The sequence below is a fragment of the Mustela nivalis genome (genome assembly GCF_964662115.1).
Source record: "Mustela nivalis genome assembly, chromosome: 18".
NCBI lineage: Eukaryota > Metazoa > Chordata > Mammalia > Carnivora > Mustelidae > Mustela > Mustela nivalis.
In genome coordinates, this window is record NC_139037.1 from 25,907,574 (window position 1) to 25,923,750 (window position 16,177).

At 52.8% G+C, this 16,177-nt stretch overlaps 2 protein-coding genes across 2 annotated transcripts in view; one reads left to right on the plus strand and one right to left on the minus strand.

The window, feature by feature from the left end:
* Positions 1–711: 711 nt before the first annotated feature.
* On the minus strand, positions 712–8,542 carry SPMIP8 (sperm microtubule inner protein 8). The gene is made up of 8 exons (XM_082711207.1): positions 8,460–8,542; positions 7,491–7,715; positions 3,777–3,838; positions 3,342–3,516; positions 2,906–2,967; positions 2,620–2,684; positions 1,959–1,991; positions 712–880 (listed from the first exon to the last, which is right to left on the minus strand). The coding sequence occupies exons 2-8, from the start codon at positions 7,711–7,713 to the stop codon at positions 850–852; spliced, it is 651 nt and encodes a 216-aa protein (XP_082567333.1). The 5' UTR covers positions 7,714–7,715; positions 8,460–8,542; the 3' UTR covers positions 712–849.
* Positions 8,543–13,104: 4,562 nt separating this feature from the next.
* Positions 13,105–16,177, plus strand: part of CNGB1 (cyclic nucleotide gated channel subunit beta 1) — a gene marked incomplete at its 5' end in the record, with an annotated part of 64,397 nt that continues 61,324 nt past the window's right edge. Inside the window, 3 exons of the mRNA XM_082712547.1 lie at positions 13,105–13,269; positions 15,304–15,361; positions 15,657–15,729. Of these exons, the coding sequence (XP_082568673.1) occupies positions 13,105–13,269; positions 15,304–15,361; positions 15,657–15,729 (296 nt within the window). The remainder of the gene's footprint in view (positions 13,270–15,303; positions 15,362–15,656; positions 15,730–16,177) is intronic.

A 16,177-nucleotide genomic window follows, 5' to 3' on the forward strand; every position in this document is an offset into this window, starting at 1 on the left:
ATTTGTCCTTGCAAACTGCCCACAAGTGGGGTATGAGTGGGGTATCTGGAAGGTCTGCGAGCTATGCATTGGTTCTGGCTCTCCCTAGCCACACCAGAAACATGCTTCCTTAGCTTTTGAGTGGGGTTATTTCCATATCTGGCCCAGGACAGCCCATGACTCTCCCCAGGATGTCATGCCTTCCTTTCTGTAGTTTGGTGGACAGATCTGAGGGCTAGTCCTGAAGCTATATGGATAGAGTGAGTAGGTGACTCTCGCTCCACACCTGGAGGCTGCCTCTAGCCCCCCAGAGCCTGCTGGGTCCAGGGAAGTCCCCAGAGTGTACAGGTATGGTGAAAGCTTCTGAGAGCAGTATCTAAAAACCCCGTTCAAACCTCCTTTTGTAAAAAACAAAAACCAAAAAACAAAAAAAACCTCTTTTTGTCTCTTTGGGGCCCAAGTTCAAAGTCTGAGGTGGAGGGGGCTCAGTAGTGGGGCTGCAATCAGGGAACAGGGGCACAGGAAAAACCCAATTCCCAGGCAGCCTTGGGGTTTAGACCCCCCCAACTCTTTACTTGTGGTCATAAGATATTTTTCTCCAGCCCCCTACCAGTCCTCCAGGAATTGGCAGGGCAGGTAAAGGTAAGACAGTGTCTCCTGAGGTTCTGAGCCCTCTCCCAGTCCCTGCAATGCATGTGTGCTCACACACACACACACACACACACACACGCCTGGTTTATTACTATTGGGTTTATTTCCACTCAGGCTGAACATTAATGTAGGTGGTGGTACCACAAAACACCCTGTGTCCAGCTGGAGAACCTGAGTGGCACAGCCCAGCAGCCTGGGGCTCGGCTTCCTTTTCACAGATTAATGCCAGGGGGTCAGGTAGTTGACACGACTGTGGAGAGAAACAGAGTGAGGCAGAGACCTCCAGGGTGACCTGGGGAAAACCAAGCGATCCTTCTGTAGGCCTGCCCCACAAACCCATCTTGCTATCCTCAAGGCTTTGAAAACACAACTTCTATCCTGTCTATGGCTCTGGAGCCTTCAATGGCTCCCTAGTTCCTTTTGTTTATATATTTTCAGAGACTCTGCTTGACTTTCAAGCCACCCCCTCCCTCTTTCAGTTCATTTCATCTTTGTTTCTCGTTGATTCCCCAGTCCTGCACTGTTTTACTCATTTTTCAAGCATTTAGTGCACCTACCCTGGCAGGCATTATATGGTAGGAAAATATCAGGAAGAATTCCCCTGTGTGTGCACAGGGCAGGTGAGAGAAGGCAAGCCTTTCCTTGATAATTATATTACAGTAGGTTCTGGACTATCAGATAGGGATGCAGCTGTGGTGACCAGCCTGAGGAGGTTTGAGCTGGAGGGGAGAGGCAGAGGGTCAGGGAAGAAGACTTCAAGGAGGATGGGACATCTAGGCTGGGCTTTTAAGGGTGAGGAGGAATTTTCCAGGCAGAGAGGGAAGGATTGCCTAGGCCCTGAAACAGCACCAGTAAAGGTGTGGCTTGGTTGTGCTGGTGATTTCAGGGGACACCCTGGAGTGTGGTACTGCTGTTGTGGAGGGAAGGGGGATATGGCCAAATGATGCTTGAATACCACGCACCTTGCACCTTCCCACTGACACAGGAGCCTCAGCCCTTCCTACCTATCTGCATCCCTCATCCCAGAAGGCAGACTCTCTGTTCTCTCCATCGGCCCCTGCTCTCCTCCCTGGTGAACTTTCCTCCTTTTGGCCTAGTCTGAGCCAAATCGGGTGGGACACACACTCTGCTCCCCACCCCCACCCCCCATCTTCCAGTAGGGTGCACTGTCGCCTGGGGTGGATCTCTCTGGAGGGAAGCAGCTCCGCCCCCTGGATGTCACTCAGGAGGTACCCATCCCTTGGTGTCAGGCGGGGTGGAGAGGGGTCTGAGAGTCGCCTGAGCCCAGAGTGGCCGGGTGTGGAGCAGGAGCAGGGTCATTCCCCTACCTGTAGATTGAACCAAAGCGTCGGAAAGCATTCCTGTGAAAAAGGGATGAGGAAGGTGAGCCCGAGGTGGGGAAGGTCGACTCTCTCGGGAACCTCACTCCCATCTCAGGAGGTGCCATCCCACCAGAAGGATGACATTCCATCCTGGTCCCACCTAAGGCCTCCCCTGGGAAAGGTGAGGCTGTCAGGGACTGGAGAACAGAACCCTCTGTTTGATTAAACATCTATTCATTCTGAAACGTCAATTTCCTTGTGATGTACTGGAGCCTGGCAGTTCTCCCGGGACTCACACTTTCTCTTTCTTTTCTTTTCTTTTCTTTCTTTCTTTCTTTCTTTCTTTCTTTCTTTCTTTCTTTCTTTCTTTCTTTCTTTTATTAAAGATTTTGTTTATTGACAGAGAGAGATCACAAGTAGACAGAGAGGCAGGTAGAGAGAGAGGGGGAAGCAGGCTCCCTGCTGAGCAGAAAGCTCGATAGAGGGCTCTATCCCAGAACACTGAGATCATGACCTGAGCTGAAGGTAGAGGCTTAACCCAAGGAGCCACCTAGGCGCCCCGGACTCACACTTTCAAGAGTCACTGAAGGTGCTCCGAGGAAAGCGACCAAGACCCCATCCTCCCTCTTCCAGGTATGGGGCCCCGGAGGCCTGTGGCGTCACTTACAAGGAGTCGAAAGGCAGGGGCTTCTGTCCATAGCGGTCCAGGCTGGGGTTCTGGTTGAGACAGTACTGGTCCGGGCCAGAGGAATGGGCGGTCCGTGAGCCGAGGGGAACACTGACCCCTTCCCCAGCCCCCCACAGCGCTCTCTGCCAGAGATCTTGTCCCTGGGGGCTGGGAAACCCTGCTCTGGACGTCCTTTCCCCCACCTCACCCCACCCCCACCCCGTGTTAGTCAATTCTCCCGGACCGCCTGGTCCCCAGGGACGGGTCAGCGCGCAGCCCTCCTTACCCGCCAATTCTGGGTCACCTCCGGCTTCAAGTACCGCACAGCATATCCACTGAAACTCTCAACTGTGGAGAGACCACCCTTCTCCAGCCCCCAGCCCTCCCCGAACAAGCCCCGCCCTTGCTCTTACCTGAGCCCCGCCCCTGGATCCAACACGCCCACATCTGTCGCGCGAGCCAGTCCCGCCTCTAGATCCGGCTCCCTGAGTCCCAGAGCCCGCCGCGCGCTCAGCCTCCTCCGCAATGGCTCCCTCTGGCCGGGATCTGGCCCCTGCCCGGTCCCCAAGAAGAGCCCCACCTCTTTTTCCCTTAGCCCATTCGGTCCAGCCCGCTCTAAGTGCCCCAGAAGCTTCTCAGCTTCCCCACCGTCTTTGCCTCAGTCCGTCCGATGTCCCCTGCCCGCACTTTGTGTTACGGTCCCTCCGCGCCCGTAGACTGACCCCTCTTGCTCGGGCAGGGCAGCTTGAACTCGCCGGCCGAGGATACGAAGCGGGACCAGTCCTCAATGGCGTGCGTGAAGCAGGGCCAGTCGACCCGCTCGATGCCTGGCACGATGGGTACCAGCTTTCCCTCACGGCACCTGTTGTGGAGCCTCTGGCCGGTCGCCGTGACGTCCTGCCAGCGTGATGGGAGTCAGGACCGCAGTGGTATTTGCAGAAGCCTAGGGTTCCGACCCAGACCATCCCATAGCAGGGGTCTGACAACTTGACTCCTCCGACCCAGGTTCCTGCCGAGAGCCTGAAGCCCCTTATAGGTCATTGGAAGGGGCCCAAGCAGGCAGGTGAAGAACCCCAGGTACTTGGGGCTGGGCACAGGCACGACCTTCACACCCTCTCCCCTGAGCCAACCCAGGGCCAGATGTAAAGGACACTCACCAAGCACTGCAGGGGTTTGTTGGGGACACCCAAAAGTGTGAAGTAGGCATTGTCAAAGTCATCTGAAGAAAAGAGAGAGAGGGAGAAGAGGTGTCTCCCCGACTCAGGAGACCTTTGGCCCACACCGCTTTAAAAGTTCCTGGAAATATGTGACAACTTAAAAAAGAACCCAAGATAAAATAGATTTTTTTTACTTTTACAGCAGGATAAACTCTAAGTAGATCAAAGATTTCAATGTAAGAAAAATGAAACCACAAAAGTACTAGAGAGAATCATGGAAGTTCCTTTGTAACCTTGGGGTGATGAAGGCCATACCAGCTCATTCACAGCAGAAAAGGGAAGATTGATGACTTTGACTACATAAAAACAAACTTCTGCTTGGCCAAACCGAAAGGAGTCAAAGGGTAAATGGGAAAAAAATATTTCCACTTATTTTAGATGAGGTGCAATTTCCTTAAAGAGATCCTAGAAATCAAGACGAGAAAAGGAGAACAAGCAAGCCATATGCATAGGTAATTCACACACAAACACAAGGAATGCAGATGGTTCCTAAAACATATCAAAAGACACTCAGCCACGTTCACAATAAGATGAATGCATATTCAAACTACATTAAGATGCCAATAGTTGCCTATCAGATTGGAAACTGTCCAAAAGTGAGTGCGGTTATTGGAAGCAGGGCTGCTGCCGTAACATTGCCAGAGGGGGTATAAACTGATTCCAGCCTATGGAAAGCAATTGGCACTATCTATCAGAAGTATAAATACACATACCTTCGGACTCTCCAGTCCTACTTCTGGGAATTTATCCAATATGACAGGTGTACAACCAGGAAATAGGTGGGCAAAAGATCTACCCATTTCAGCATTATTGGCAGCAGAGAATGACAGAGCAGCTCAAGGGTCTGTCATCAGAAAGGACCCATTAAATACACTCTGATACATCCTCACTAGGAAGCTACTTAAAAGAGAGGAAATTCTCCATACGAAACCTCCAAGGTTCACAAAGGTATATGCTGTATGCTACCTTTTGCTTTATCACCTAAAACAGGTGATTGGAGGCAGAGAAGAATATATTCAGGTCACCACTGTGACCAAGTCATCACACTTCACATCACAATAGCAGGATAATAACATTATGAATCTCCCGCTCAAGTATTAGAGCACACGTGGCATGCATCCCCTGTGCAAGATTCTGGCCAGCAACACGTTACCTGGCTAACCAAGCCTCTACATCTAGTTTCGAGTTTGCAGAAAACAATTAAGGTAAACCACGTTGTAAGGAAATGATCACTCAGATTCACAACGCGGGACTGTCCACAATGTAACTATTTTGAACTCTAAAAAGCTGATAATAGGGGAAAATGGAAAGTGGGAGGACTATTTCAGACTAAAACAAGACACATAGCAACCAGCTGGGATGCACAATCCTAGACTGCAGTCTGGTTCCGGAAGGCTCTTAAAACTATGAGACATCTTTACAGATCACTTGGGACATTTATTTGACAGAGAGATAGAGAGAGCACAACTAAGCAGAGCGGCAGGCAGAGGGAGAGAGAGAAGCAGGCTCACCGTTGAGCAGGGAGCCAGATGTGGGGCTCGATCCCACGATCATGGAATCATGACCTGAGCCAAAGGCGGAGGCTTAACTACTGAGCCACCCAGGCACCCCATGGGACATTTCAATATGGACGGAAGAGTAGGTGTTATGGAACTATTGTTCACTTTCCTAGATATGATTGTGGTATTGTATCATACAGGAGGTTCTTGTTCCTGGGAACTGCTTGCTGTAGTGTGTGTGAGCGTGTGAGTGTGTGTGTGTGTTAGAGAGAGAATAATCAGGCACGGTAATGGATTAGCTGAAGCGGTTGGAAGGCACGGGTGTCCATAGTATATCCTTTCAACTTTTCTTTATGTTTGAATATCTTCATAACAAAAAGTTGGGGAGTAAAGAATGTTATGTTTGTATTTGGATTAGTAAACAGTGGAAGGATACGTTGGAAACTGGCAGGTTACCTGTAAGTCAGCGGAGGGTGAGAAGATGTTAAGATATACATTGGTATAGCATTTTGAATTTTGAACCGGTGACTCTACTGCTTTAATTACATGAGGCATATACCTGCAGTAAAATACATATCTAAATCAAGAGCTTTCTCTAAAGATCTAGATTCCTGGTTTCCGAGAGAACCCAGGAAATTGGAAGAAGCGTGCTGAGCCTTCCCACGCCGCAGTTAGTTGGGGCCCCATGGCTGGAGGCTCCCCCTTAGAGGGCCAGGCGTGGGGTTCACCGGTCATCCCTCCCTCCTCACTGCTTCCCCACCCACCTCCAGCATTTCCCATCTAGGCCCTTTAGGGCTCTGTGTGAGACCTCTGGAGATCTCCATGCTACCCCTGACACCCTCACCCTACTTGTCACCCAAGCTGGAACCTGGGTCTCGTTCCATACTTCCCACTCTTGCCCCTCACCCACACCGATACCAAATCCTGTTCCTTCCTCTCCTAAATACTTTCCCAAACCCTCTCTAGTGGCCAAAACACAAGTTACTCCTTCCTAAAGACGGTGGTCCCTCCCAGTGTCATACCCCCCCAGCTCCCATTCACCTCTGGTCCCTCTGAGCCATCCCCCATCCCCTCCACTGCCCCAGGACGCATAGACCTCTTTTCTGCTTCAAGTCTTCAGAGGGTCCCCTTTGCCTCCAAAGCTCCCTGATCTTAGCAGCAGTGTCCTTGTCCCCAGCCCCAGCTCCTGCTGCTGCCCCAGCCTTGTCCTTCAGCCCAGCCAAACCCCTTGAGTTCCCCCAACACCTGGGGCAGTTGTTCCCCTCCAGCCCCCTGTGCATGTGGACCCCTCTGTTTCCCTCCCTCTGGGGCAGCATCAGGCACAAGGTAAGAACTTAATACCTGTGCTGAAATGAAGGTGTATGCATTCATTCATTCATTCATTCACAGATACCCCCCCTTCCACACCCGAGCTTTTCAATGGATGAAGGGCTATTCCTTGGGTGCATTCAGTCTTTTCAGCCCAAAGGTTCTCCTGTCCACACTCTCAAGTGTGAGGAGGGTCTTTCTCTTGCTTTTCCTCATGGAGAGCAGAGAGGGCAGAAGCCGTCACTTTACAATCACTCCTACTACCCCGACAGCTGACTTCTGCACACTTCTCTCTCCATGAGTAACCACCGATACCGATACCTTAATCTTGAGCGCATACTCTGGCCTCCTCACGACTCTAAGTGCTTCTCTTGGCTTGTCATTTATTTATATAAATTCAATTAATTAACATAGAGTGTATTATTAGTTTCTGAGGTAGAGCTTGGTGACTCGTTGGTTGTAGGTACCACCCAGTGCGCGTCCCATCCGTGCCCTCCTTCATGCCCGTCACCCAGTGACCCCATCCCTCTACCCTCTTCTCCTCCAGCACCCCTCTGTTTGTTTCCTATGACTAATGGTCTCTTACAGTTTGTTTCCCTCTCTGATTTCATCTCATTTTCTTTTCCCCTCCCTTTCCTGATTCTCCCAGCTGGTTTTAATCTCACCATAAGAAGAGGGAGGCCCTGTTATCCCATTTTCCTGATAAGGAAGCAAAGGCTGAGTCCTGGGCAGTACGCCAGGCCCCTCCAGCTCTCCTGGAATCCTCCCCCCGCCACTGCCCCCCACCCCTTGCCCAGCCCCAGGCCCAGGGAGCGCCAGATGGCCAGCGGCAGCCAGGTGGCCCGACCTCTGCGGCAGTAGGTGGAGCACCGACAGTGCTCATCCGAAAGGCAGGCTTTGACCGAGTCCATGTCCATGCGGCGCAGGCTGGGCAGGGCGGGGTGGTAGAGCTGCTGCTTCACGCCGGCCAGCGCATTGCGCTGCCGCTCCACTGGCAGTAGGATGGCAGGGGACGCGTACACGTGCGTGGAGCCGTCGTCCCAGGGCACCAGGTCGATGATGCGGGCCATGGCTGGGGAGCAGAGATACCCCGTCCCAGCACTCTTCTATGGACTGATACGACCTTGGCTGCTGCCAATTTCTCGACTCGTCCAACACTCCTCCCCAGAGCTGGGGCCTCCCCCTGAGGAGTCAGGGACATTCAGACTCACTTCCCCGCCCTCCAGCACACACACGTGATGAGCTAAGGGCTCTGACAGGTCAGGACAGGGCGTGCAGGGCCGGGAACGGCCTAAAAGCAGACGCATGGGAGTCTATTCTTAAATCGTGATCGGGAAGCAGCCCCGGCAAGTGGGTTCAGAATTTAGCTCCGTTTGCCTCTGGGTAGCTAATTATGGACTTCTGGCCTTAGCGAAAGTATCTGGCATTTACTCAAAATTCTACAGGGAGACATAGGGTAGTTTTAAATAAGGGGCGAGGCATGAGAGATATGAAGTAGGAAAGCATTCCTGGTTGCTCCGTGCCTCCCTTTAAAGAGTGGCTATTCCCACGGCTTGTCCGTCATTGAAACTTGAGTGAGAATTTGTGGAGTTGGCTTGCTTTCTGCCTGACCCAGTTGGTGTGGGACGTGGAGGTGAGTGGTAGGTGAGCAGGAGAAGCCGGGACCTTGGATGGTGGAGGAGCAGGGAGAGGCCAAGGGGACTGGCCCTAGGGAAGCTGTCTCAGGGGGTGGACCTTCCCAGGGAAGCCAGGGAAGTGGGGCAGGGAGAAGAGGGGGGAAAGGACTCCTTGCACCTGGACCCCCAACTGCAGCTACCTGGTCTGCAGGCACACAGGCCTGTGAGGCTTTCCTGCTCTCCTGACCACTCAGTGAGGAGAAGAGGCAGGGAGATGGGCTGGCCCCAGTGCCTTATGCAGCAAGAGAATAAAGGAACATTCTGCAGAGAGACAACGCCCATTGCCGCCTGATTGTGAGGGCGCCCACTGCTCGGCAACGCTGGAGAGGAGCCAGCTACCTGGGGTGTTGCTCACTGGCTCCCGCTTTCAGATTTCCTGAAGGTTGCCGTCTCCCAGGCCTTAGAACAAATCAGGCATGTTGAGAAATGTCAGATGGAAAGAGGAACCCTCCCAGAGGTGGCCCTGCCAGGGCGAGCCAGGGCCTGCTGTGTGATCCTCGGCTAATCGCTGTCTCTCTCTGGGCCCCAAGGTTCTACATTGGGCCCTGCCATGTTAGGCGACCAAGAGAAGAGGGCGCTGCCCTGCCTCCCTTCCCCCAGCCCTCGGGTCTCCAGGGGGCGGCGATTAGCAGTGCCCAGTAGCCAGGGTCAGCATAAAGGGATCAGGGAGAGTGGTGGCCTCAGCAGGGGTAGGGATTAGTAGGTGATATTCTAGCCCTGCCCCCCTGTGGGCCTGCAGCCTCCCTCCCTCCTTTCCAGGAAAGAGAGGTCACAAGTGGCTAAGCCCAGTACCCAAAAGCCCCGGTGCCTGCCCACCACCCTGGCACCAGCCATCGGCAGCGGGCCCCCAGGTGGGGAGACCTGGGGAGAGTCTAATGCCTTTGCCTGTATTCAAGTATGTTCCACAGACCCCTGCCCAGGTGCGGAGATTGCTGGGTCCTGGCAGATGCCTCCTGGAAGGGTCATGTGGGGTCTGGCTCCCTCGTGGTTCCACCTTCAGGGCTCCCCCACTCCCCAACCCGCAGGCAGCATCCCTGAGTCCCACCCCTTAGAGAAAACTCTCCCACAATCGCCTCTACCCACCACCCCACCCCTGATTGGTTGTTAATTTTTTTTTAAGTTATAAAATACAACGAAATGCAGCAAGTGCGTAAATATATAACGTAACTAATAATTTATGATGCGAGAGCCCATGATCTATTATTCAGGCCAAGACAACAGGTACTACTTTGCAAAAACTTTGCAGCTTCTTGAAACACGTCACATAAAATGACCACAGAATGTAGCAATTTTACACTTAGGAATCTTCCCAAGCATATGGAAAATACAGATGACCACACAGAAGCTGGCATGAAAGTATTCACAGCAGCATGATTTCAGATAGCCGATGGGTGAGAACAGCCCAAGTGTCCCTTCCTACACTGTGGTATATCCCCACCAAGGAATATTCAGGAATTTAAAAGAAATTAAGTCCTAATACATGGTACCACATGGGTGATTCTCAAAAACATGCCAAATGAAAGAAATCAGACACAAAAACACTCCGTGTGTTGTATGAACCATTTATAGAAAATGTCCAGAAAAGGCCCATTTGGGGGGATGGGAAGCAGATCGGTGGCTATTCAGATCTGTGGCTGAGGATGGGGGTGACTCCCATCCAGCATGAAGGGTCTCAGGGCGATGGCAAGGTTCTAAGTCTGGGTGGTGCAAATTGCCTCGCTCAGTCAATTTCTTACAAATGGGCGAATTTTGTGGCATAGAAATTATACCTCAGTAAGTTGTTTTAAAAAAACGGATTCCAGAGGCATCTGGGGGGCTCCGTCAGTTAAGTGTCTGCCTTTGGCTCAGGTCATGATCCTGGGGTCCTGGGATCGAACCCCACATCGGGCTCCCTGCTCGGCGGGGAGCCTGCTTCTCCCTCTCCCGCTCCCCCTGCTTGTGTTCCCTCTCTCGCTGTCTCTCTCTGTCAAATAAATAAATACAATCTTAAAAAAGAATAAAATATTGATGTCAGCTAAAGCAAGCAAGAAACAGGGAGGGCCCTGCCAGTCTCTAGAAGCTTCCCCAGCCCAACCTTCCGCAGAGGTAACCGCTCTCTGGCTATAAGACATCACTGCTTTTCCTGGTCGCTTTACATCTGTGTTCGCAGCCGTAGACAAGACAGGCTAATTTTGCCCCTTCTGAGCTTCATCGGTATGGCTCATCGGTGTCTTTTGAGTGTGGCTTCATTCCCTCCATATTTGCACGTGCGGGTCTTCCCAGCGGGCGTATGGCCAAAGTTTGTTCATTTTCCTTACCCTAGAGCGCCTGCTCTCCCCCAGGCACATCTGACTGCCCATTCCCTAGGGTCTCTGCTACCTCCAGGTTGCTCAGCCCTGGGAGGGGGCACAGGCCAAGCCTCAGTCATGCAGGGCCCTGTGGGATAACTGCTCCCCCCGGCACCTCACTCCCTCACACGGGGTCACAAAGCTGTTATTCTCCCGTCGACCACAGTGTGCCTTGGCCGAGGTGTGTGGTACACTGGGTCCCCTGGCAACCTGTGGTGCCCCAACCAGGTCCACTTGGGGCTCTTTCCCTGGGGCCTGGATCCCTGCTAGCCCCTGGAGGGTTGCCGCTGGCTGCCTGGCTGTCCAGCTCCTGTCTTCCACCACCACCTCCCCACCTCTGTGGGGCACCTCCTAATCCTTTGCACACGGCCCCGCTGCTGCCTAATCCGCCCTGTGTCTGAGAGACCAGAGGCAAGTGGTGGGGAGAAGGCGATTCCTGGCTGGTGGTCGGCATCTGAGTGGGTAAGTTAGGATGGGGTCACGGCTCGGAGGGACCTCTGGTGGGACCCCCATGCTCTCCTTCTAGCAAGGCATTTAGAATAAGGCAAGTCTGGGAACCTGGAGCTTCCTCAAGGCAGCTTGTGACATGCAGGTTCCAGGTCCCACAGAGGGTTGAGAGGAGCCTAGGAATCTTTGCTGTCACCAGCTTCCCAGAAGATTCTGAAAGGCTGGTGGCCCCAGTGCCATAGTTACCCTGGACTCTCCGCTCCCCCTTCCCACCTTTGCCTCCCTATCATTGTGGAATGGGCAGGGATGTGCAGGTATGTTCATGAGGGAGGAAATGACTGGATCTGGGGGAAGGAGAAAAGTTGGGAGAAGGGAAGGCTTCCCTGGTCATTTCCAGAAGTGCTGCCCGCTGGGAAAGGGTCTGCGGGACTGGCCTGCAGGGGTAGACGTGGGACATCTGGAGGCCAGCAGACCTGAGTGTGACTCAGCTTGGCTGCTCACCAGCTGTGTGGTGTTGGGCAAGTCTACCGATCCCTCTGTGCCTCTGTTTCCTTAGCTATAAAGTGGTAGCACTTACCTTCCTGAGGCTGCTGGCAGGCGGGAGAATAAGGTGAATGTGATCGGGGTGGAGGACACTTCGTTCCGTTTGGGCTCACGGGGTTGCCTGGGGCTGTGGCATCCGCCATCCTAAACATACGATCTTGGGCTCTCCCCACCTGGGAAATCACTGTGTTGGCACCTCCACCCAGCAAGGGAATGGAAGGCCGGAGGGGTTCACGTCTGGCCCAGGTTCCCATTTTTGGATGTAGAGTCAGGCTTCTGATTTCCCACCTGGAGCTCTGCCCCTCACCACAGCCTCTCCCAAGAGAGCTGGGCCACTGAGGCTGGAGCTGGGACAGAAGTCAGGGCTGTGAGTAGAAGGGCAGGGAGCATGGTTGGGGGCAGCGGGGAGCTGGGCACTGGGGCAGGGATCCTGGGCCCTGCGCCTGTCCTTTTCAGCGTGGGGCTAGGGTCCCTGGCAGAGGAGGGACAGAGAAGCACTCTGTCATATGGGGCATCGCCTCAGAAGGGCCTTTTGAGGGTGGGAGTTCCCACATAGGAACCTGTGTGGCGCTCACTGGGCCAGGCCAGCCCACAAGGATTTAGTCGTAAGGACAGAGCCCAACCACCCCCCCACCCCCGCCCTGCTCCCCAGAAGGGAAAGGATGCCAGAGACTGGACCGAAATAAGGTAGGACAGTACATCTTGAAAAAGGGAATTTGTCACCTTAAACATTTTTACATCATGAAAAGAGGTTCACGTTTATGTTAAAATATTTTCCATTTGTATGCAATTCATAATATATTTTTAAAAATTTATATTGGGATCATGCTGAACATGATATTCTACAATTGGTGTTTTCGCTTGACACTAAATATGCGTCTCAGTCAACATTTATTAAGCTCCCAGTGTATGCCCGTCACATTTGTATCTGTTTATTTTATCCTCACAATCCTCTCCACAAGATAGGTTCTGTAACATGCCCATTTGATAGACAAGCACACTGAGGCACAGAGAGTTTAATTAATTTGGTCATGACGAGTCCAGAGCATGTACATTTTCCCATATTAGTTCAAATAGAGCCACTTTCTTTAAATGGCCCCATAATATTCCATTATTGGATGTATTGTAATTTATTTAATATATGTCTCTCTTATAGATGAACATTCAGGTATTTTCCAATAACCAGGGTCCTACTCATGAATACTTGGATTTTTTTCATCTTTCGTTGTAACACTGTGGTGACCAACCTCTTTATACACGTGTTTTTGGCTTGAGTATTTTTCTTTTTTTTTTTTTTTTGCTTGAGTATTTCTATCAGGTAAGTACCTGGAGGTATAATTTGTGGAAATGTTTTGGAAGATGAATGAGAGAAAGGAAATGTGTGACCCACAAGAGCGGTCCCAAGTGGTGGGAGCCATGGTGGGCACTGTGGGGGTGCCTAAGGACCCCATCTCCTGCAGGTATCAGGATGTTGAGCTGGGTCCAGAGGGTGCTGCCTCAGCCCCCAGGGACCCCTCAGAAGACCAAGACAGAGCAAGAGGAGGGGGCAGAACCAGAGCCAGAGGTGGAGCCGGAATCAGGGCCAGAGCCTGAAACAGCCCCTGGGGAGGCTGAGCAAGGGGCTGAATCCTCGGTAAGACATGGAGGCTGAGCAAGGGCTGCTGGGCTTGAAGCTCAGGGGATCCCCACCGTGGGTCAGCCGCCCTGCAGTGACCTTCCATTGTGGGGGGAACTCGAGCGCATCCAAACTTGCCAGTTCTGCCTCCCATCCGTCAGGATCCTGATGACCACGAGTCCAGAAGTTCAGTGACAAATATTTGACTTAGCTTCTAACTGAAGCCAGGCCTGTGTGCTATGCTGGGAGCCTGATGAGGAATAAGGCATCGCCCCCCAGGGGCTTAGTAGACAAGCCAGGTCATTCTAACAGCAGACAGAGGTGATAAGGAAATGCCAGGGCGTCCAGCGCTGGGCTCAGCTCTCCCCTCCCAGGAGGGCCAAGCAAGTGTATCAGGCAGAACTACGGGAGCTCAGAAGAGGGAGAGAATCATCTCAAATTTGGAGAGTGGAAGCTGGTGGGGGGGTGCCTCCCAGACACGGTGGGCTGGGCCCAGTGTGACTGGAGATGAAGAGGGTGGAGTGTCCCTGGCAGAGGAAGGGTGAGTCCCGGGTAGTGCAGGGCATGTTCAGGAAACAGTGACCCTGGGATAGGGTCTGTGCACATAGTATTCCCATGTGCACGTGTGTACACACATGTGCGTGCCCTGTTTCCTTAATGGTGTACCTGCACATACATAAGCATTAGCAAACCATGTGCATGCAAACGCGTACATATTTGTGTGCATGTGTGCACACAATACACACATATGTACACATGTGCGCATACATGCATCAGTGTTCCTGTAGTTCCATGTGCACGTGGGGCAGGCTGTAAGCGTGTGAGTGTGTGTATGCAAACGTTTCTGAGTTTGTGAATGTATTCCTGTGTTTGCACACATGTCTGTGTATCTGTGCATGTATGTGTGTACAGACAGGTTTATATGAATCTGCATGTCTGTGCACGTACATATTTTGTACGTCTGTGCATGCCTGTTCACATATGCGTGTTCAGATGCAGAACTTTGTGTGTGCAGGTGTACACGTGTATGTATGTTCATCTATATGTGTTTGTGTTAATACACACATGAAAGGATGTGCTCATGAAGACATGTCTGTGTCAGTGCATGTGCGTGTATAAGCCCATGTCTATGTGACTGAGCACACATATATGTACTTGTGTATACACACAAATGTCTGTTTCTGTGTGTATATGGAAATGTCTGTGCGTGCACATGAGCACACTTGTGTGTCTGTGTCTGATACTTGCAGATATCTGCACACGTGTACACCCGCATGCCTGCATACATATATATGAATAGGTTTGCACGTGCCTGTTTGTACACACCTGTGTGGTGAGGAATGCATGCACATGCGAGTGCAAATGCACATGTGCAGACACATGCACGTGCAGGCAGATACACTTGGTTTTGTCTCTGTTCATGCGTGTCTACACCCTCTCTGTGTTACTGCCTGCATACACGCATGCGCTCATACGCATGCCTCTGCACTATGTGGAGATTTACGGGAGCTCATACATTTACACGTCACGGTGAGCGCGCCCGTGTCAGCGTCTCTGCGTGCGCGCTCATGTTCGCCCGTACACGTAAGTGCGTGTGCGCAGCTATAGGTGCGGCCGCCATGGAAGCGGATGAGAGGCTTTGGCAGGTGCTGAATGCCCCCGGGAGGCTGGGGGGTCGTGGAAGGTTTGGAGCCGAGGAGGAAGAGAGCTCTGGCCCTGGGCTAGATGTGAGGGATCCGCGCAGCTCCCCCCCCTCAGTTTGTGCCAGTCCTCCTACCTGTCCTGCCGCTGAAATGGGGCGGTTTCCTGAGGGATGTGGAAAGCTCCAGGGGGCTACCCTGATGGGGGGGGGGCGGTGAGGGCCCCACCTGGGGGTTTTGGAAAGGGAGTGTCCCAAGCTGAAGCTGCCAGGATTTACTGGGACGTTTGTGAGAACAGAGCGACTTGGCCCTGTGGGGTGAGGGGGTCCCTTGCGGGTGGGTCAGGGGCTGCCTCAGTCTGAACCAGGCTGGTCTCACTGAGGGCTTACATGGTCTTGTCTGAACCTTCCAGCCACCTGAGGAGCCTTTGGGGGTAGAGGAACTGGCAGTAGCTGACCCAGGCCCTGAGGGTGAGTGCTGGAAGCCTGGGTGGGTGGGTGGGGCAGCTGGGAGGAGTGTGTTCCTCCTCTGGACCTTGCCCCATCCACTGGCTGGGGGGCCCATTTCACAGACTAAGCAACTGAGGCTCAGAGAAGTTGAGGGCTGGGCTGCTGGGAACCTTATAGCAGAGCTGAGCTGGAAGCCTGGCCTTCTGACTCCCTTGGGGCTCTCCCCTTTCCCCTGCCTCTGCCTTGACTTTGCTAGCAGGGTAGAAATGGACCACTCTGAAGCTCCAGATCTAACGTATGAGGGACTCTTTTCCAGACATCCAGGAGGCTGCCCCTACTTCGCCTACATCCCTCCAAGCCCAGGTCACCGTGGTTCCTGAAGTGAACAGGTACCATACCGCCCTTCCTTCTCCTTGGAGCCAGCGCCTCACCCCCCTCCCCCAAAACTAGGGAGCCACTTGTGGGTGGGGGCCAGCCTTGTTCTCAGGTCTCTAGTCGTTCACAGGCAACTGCACAGAACATCCTGGAAACTGGCTGAAGGGAGCCTCAGGCAGAGGGCCGGGAGCTCCCGGGCCAGGTAGACAGTGGGACCGAGAGAAACAGTGAGAAGGGGCCAGAATGTCCTTAGTGCTTGGGGAAAATGCATATCCAGTGCAGCCAGAGCTTCCCACTTTTCCTAACTGAGCCAGAAATCCAGACTTTTAGATGACATCTCCAAGTTGGCTGATTTTAGACCATTAGCGCTTATCCAAATGAGCCTACCTGTGGGGGGCTAGCCTCAGGCAGTGAGTCTGTGACCCTCCTGTTGAGGCTACCCAGCCTCAGTCACAAGGAAGC